Raw genomic sequence first — 3,528 nt, forward strand, 5'->3', positions numbered from 1 at the left:
TATTTCACGAGGCGAAAAGCAAGCGCGCGAACATTTGACTCCATGTTTTTCATATCATTGTCATTCTTCCTTAGTGTGTAATACAAACCAGTTGATAGTCAGCGCTTTGTCTTGTGTTCTCTTCGTCTCTGTGTCCTCGTCTTAGTCGCGCTGTTTTTTCAACATGAACTCTCACCAACTCGCCCAGTTATCTATCCTTATCAATTTCATTTCTTCTACAAAGGGTTCTTTTGTATGTTCTCATGACTGTCTTTCCAACCCTTCCATGTTATCATCGCTCATTGCTACTTATGTGTGCAAGGCAAGGACGGCCTCCTGGTATGCAAGATCTTCCTCCTGCCCACCGGACCTACAAATCCTCTGCGGATGGTTGGTACCATCTCCGGGTCACTCGAGAAGACTGTGTCGAGTTTTGTGCTCTGAGTGGTGGCAACAAGTCCGCCATTTCAAGGAATGCCTTCGGATCGCCTGCTCTAGAGGAAGGAATCAACACCAAGCCTCTCGTCTTTTAGCAGGATGGTCAAGGACCACAGCACAGGCCACTGAGTTCCTTTGGAACCAGGTTCGTCTTACATTACCACCCAAGAAGAAATCTCATCCAAGGGAAGGTAACGTTGTCGTCTTGGGCGATATACCTGTCCCAGAACCACACCAGAACATCCTGAAAAAAGGACCGAAGTTTTGCTTCGAGCCCACCCTTAAACGCGTAGACAAACTGGTTTTGCCCAGGTTCCTTTCACGGAATGTACCAGAGGAGGACAAACCTAGGTGCATCACCGAATGTGTAGATGTCTTACTGAAAAGTGAAGGCAGCCCCAAAAGATCCCGCAGTTTAGATCCTACGATTAACTTTCTCTCATCCAACAACTTGAATGTTATGCTATCCGACAAAGAAGGCTGTTTTGTAGTCATACCTAATGGTTCATTCTCCGAGAAAGCTCATTTAGCTATCCAAAAGAATTTTAGAGAGGTATCGGAACGTCCAGCTGAGATAAAAAGAAGAACCATTAAGTTTCTCACTCAACTCAACTTAGAGAAAGTCGCGTCAGCAGCCAAGAAAGGAGAAAACCTAACGTTAATGGTGTTTTTCTCCGCTAAAACCCATAAACCGGGAATCCCTTTCCGCACCATAGTATCGGAACGCAACACTTGGCAACACGCCATCTCGGGATATTTACAAAAACAACTAAATTCCCTTTCAATCGTTGACCCTTTACGCATCCCCAACTCCAAGGTTGTTATCGATTTTCTAAGAGACAGCAATCTAGAGGGGTGCACAGCATTCAGCATTGATGTAGAGGACTTATACTACTCTTTGCCTCATGATGACCTCATGGTAAGCGTTCAAGAGTGCATTTTGTAGTATAACAACGAAACTAAGTTTAGAACGCAATGCGGAATAACAGTTGAACATTTCCTTGAACTATTATCCATGTATTTAAAATCTACTTTTATAGGGTGGGAGGAGAAAGTGTTCATTCAAAAGTCAGGTGTTTGTATAGGGTCGAGAGTAGCGCCTGTACTGAGCGATATTTTCCTCGGGAAGATAGGCAGAGCTCTAGTTCAAAAATTGAAAAATCACACCATTAAGATCTTTAGGTATGTTGATGATTTTTTGGTATTTGTTGAAGACTCCAATTGTGAAAAAACACTAGAATACGTCCTTAAAGTATTCCATGAGCTTGGCCAAGGCCTTAGGTTCACTTATGAGACCCCAAAAGAGAGTCGAATTCAATTTTTAGATCTCCTCGTTGAATTTAAAATAGAACACATTTGTTGGTTGTATCATCCTAGAACATCAAAGAGTTTGCTAAACTACCAGTCAGCACATTCGAAACTCGTCAAAAGAGGGATAGTGTATTCCTGTTTGAAATCCGCCTTAACAAAATCATGTGTTCACACAATGGGCGTTAGCTTCACTTCCCAAATTCAAAGGATTAGGGATTCAGGATATCCAGACTCGATTATTTCATCAGCATGCAATAGTTTAATAAAAATCGTAAAGAATAGTTCCAATTCCATGCTAGAAGAACCAGTTAAAAAAGAAAAAAAGAAAGTTTCAGTCATTCCTTATCTTCACCGCATTTCACACGGACTTAAAAAAGTCGCGTCCAGATACGAAGTGAACGTTGTTTTTTCAGCTCAAAACAAACTAAGTAGATTATGTTCTGCTGTATGTGCACGCAAGGAGGGTAAAGCAAGATCAGAATATAACACATGTAAGGTAAAGCATGGGATGCAGTACGTGTCGTGTGTAAAAGGCGTGGTTTACCGCATTCCCTTCTCTTGTGGGCACTGGTATATCGGGCAGACTGGCCGGTGCTTAAACATCAGACTAAGAGAGCACCATAGCTCCTTAAAGGGCACCGCTAATTCGCATCTAGCGATACATTGCAGAGATTGCGGTTGCGAACCACGCTTCGAAAACACCAGTATATTGTTTCAACACCGCGACCAAACATGTCGAGAAATGATAGAAGCCTACCACATCACGAAGAACAACAGTTGGTGTGTGAGCCAACCATCGGTGACTCTAACTCCCAGCGAGATGAAGTTTTTGGATTCAGGGTGACAAAAGCTCCCGAGGAAAGAAAGAAGAAAACCAATCTACGATCGGGGAAAAAAGAAGAAAGGGACATATTTCACGAGGCGCCAAGCAAGCGCGCGAACATTTGACTCCATGTTTTTCATATCATTGTCATTCTTCCTTAGTGTGTAATACAAACCAGTTGATAGTCAGCGCTTTGTCTTGTGTTCTCTTCGTCTCTGTGTCCTCGTCTTAGTCGCGCTGTTTTTTCAACATGAAGACACAGGTAGGCTTACAAGGTGTCGACACCATGATTGTTGTTGTTGGTTTTACTCCTGCATACAAACATAAGTGACTTCCTCTTTCCTCCGATGTAGAGTAAAACCCTCTTATCTTCGTGGCCCCTCTTTCTTCTCGAATCGGTCACAGAGGACATAATCGCAGCCACTGAATTCTGCAAAATTAAAGGCCGCGAAAATGAAAGGTTTAGTGTTCTTCCGTGTGTCACATGATGTGAACATTTCAAGGAGGCTGAAGGTATTGGTTTAAGAAAAAATTGACCTATGAAAAAAAATACCCTTCTCCAGGTCAGGCACGCGAGGTACTTTTGCACTACCTATAAGGTGGCAAGTTTGTTTCGGCTGAGCTTTCGGTTAAACGGAGTCACAAAAGTAGCTATACTTGAAGTCAACTATTTTGTGCTGCATTATAAAGCTAGAGTAAATTCCACTGTGCTTCTGCACAGCACTGTTTGTTCCGAGAGCATATGTGGTTTACTGTTGCATCCCATTTGCATGATCTAGAGAAACTAGCGCTGACAGAGTAGGAGCACTAAAAAAAAAACAAAAAAAACAGCCGACTGTGGAAACATTGAGAGATGCACACATGCGAACTGTGCATTTTTCAAAAGTGGATTCGAGCAAAGGTAAAGACAACATGTATACTTACGGCGGCCATACTTGCCTTTCCCAAGCATGACCACTTTTCCCTCAGTAGCACAA

At 42.7% G+C, this 3,528-nt stretch overlaps 1 protein-coding gene across 1 annotated transcript; it reads left to right on the forward strand.

Moving 5' to 3' along the window:
* Positions 1-320: 320 nt before the first annotated feature.
* On the forward strand, positions 321-1,306 carry LOC121838462 (the record flags this gene model as incomplete). The annotated part of the gene is made up of 2 exons (XM_042294736.1): positions 321-369; positions 516-1,306. Coding segments are annotated over exons 1-2 (840 nt in total), but the record flags the coding sequence as incomplete, so codon positions are not given.
* Positions 1,307-3,528: the final 2,222 nt, after the last annotated feature.

The sequence above is a fragment of the Ixodes scapularis genome, unplaced genomic scaffold (assembly GCF_016920785.2).
Source record: "Ixodes scapularis isolate PalLabHiFi unplaced genomic scaffold, ASM1692078v2 PGA_scaffold6__148_contigs__length_123643588, whole genome shotgun sequence".
Taxonomy (NCBI): Eukaryota; Metazoa; Arthropoda; class Arachnida; order Ixodida; family Ixodidae; genus Ixodes; species Ixodes scapularis.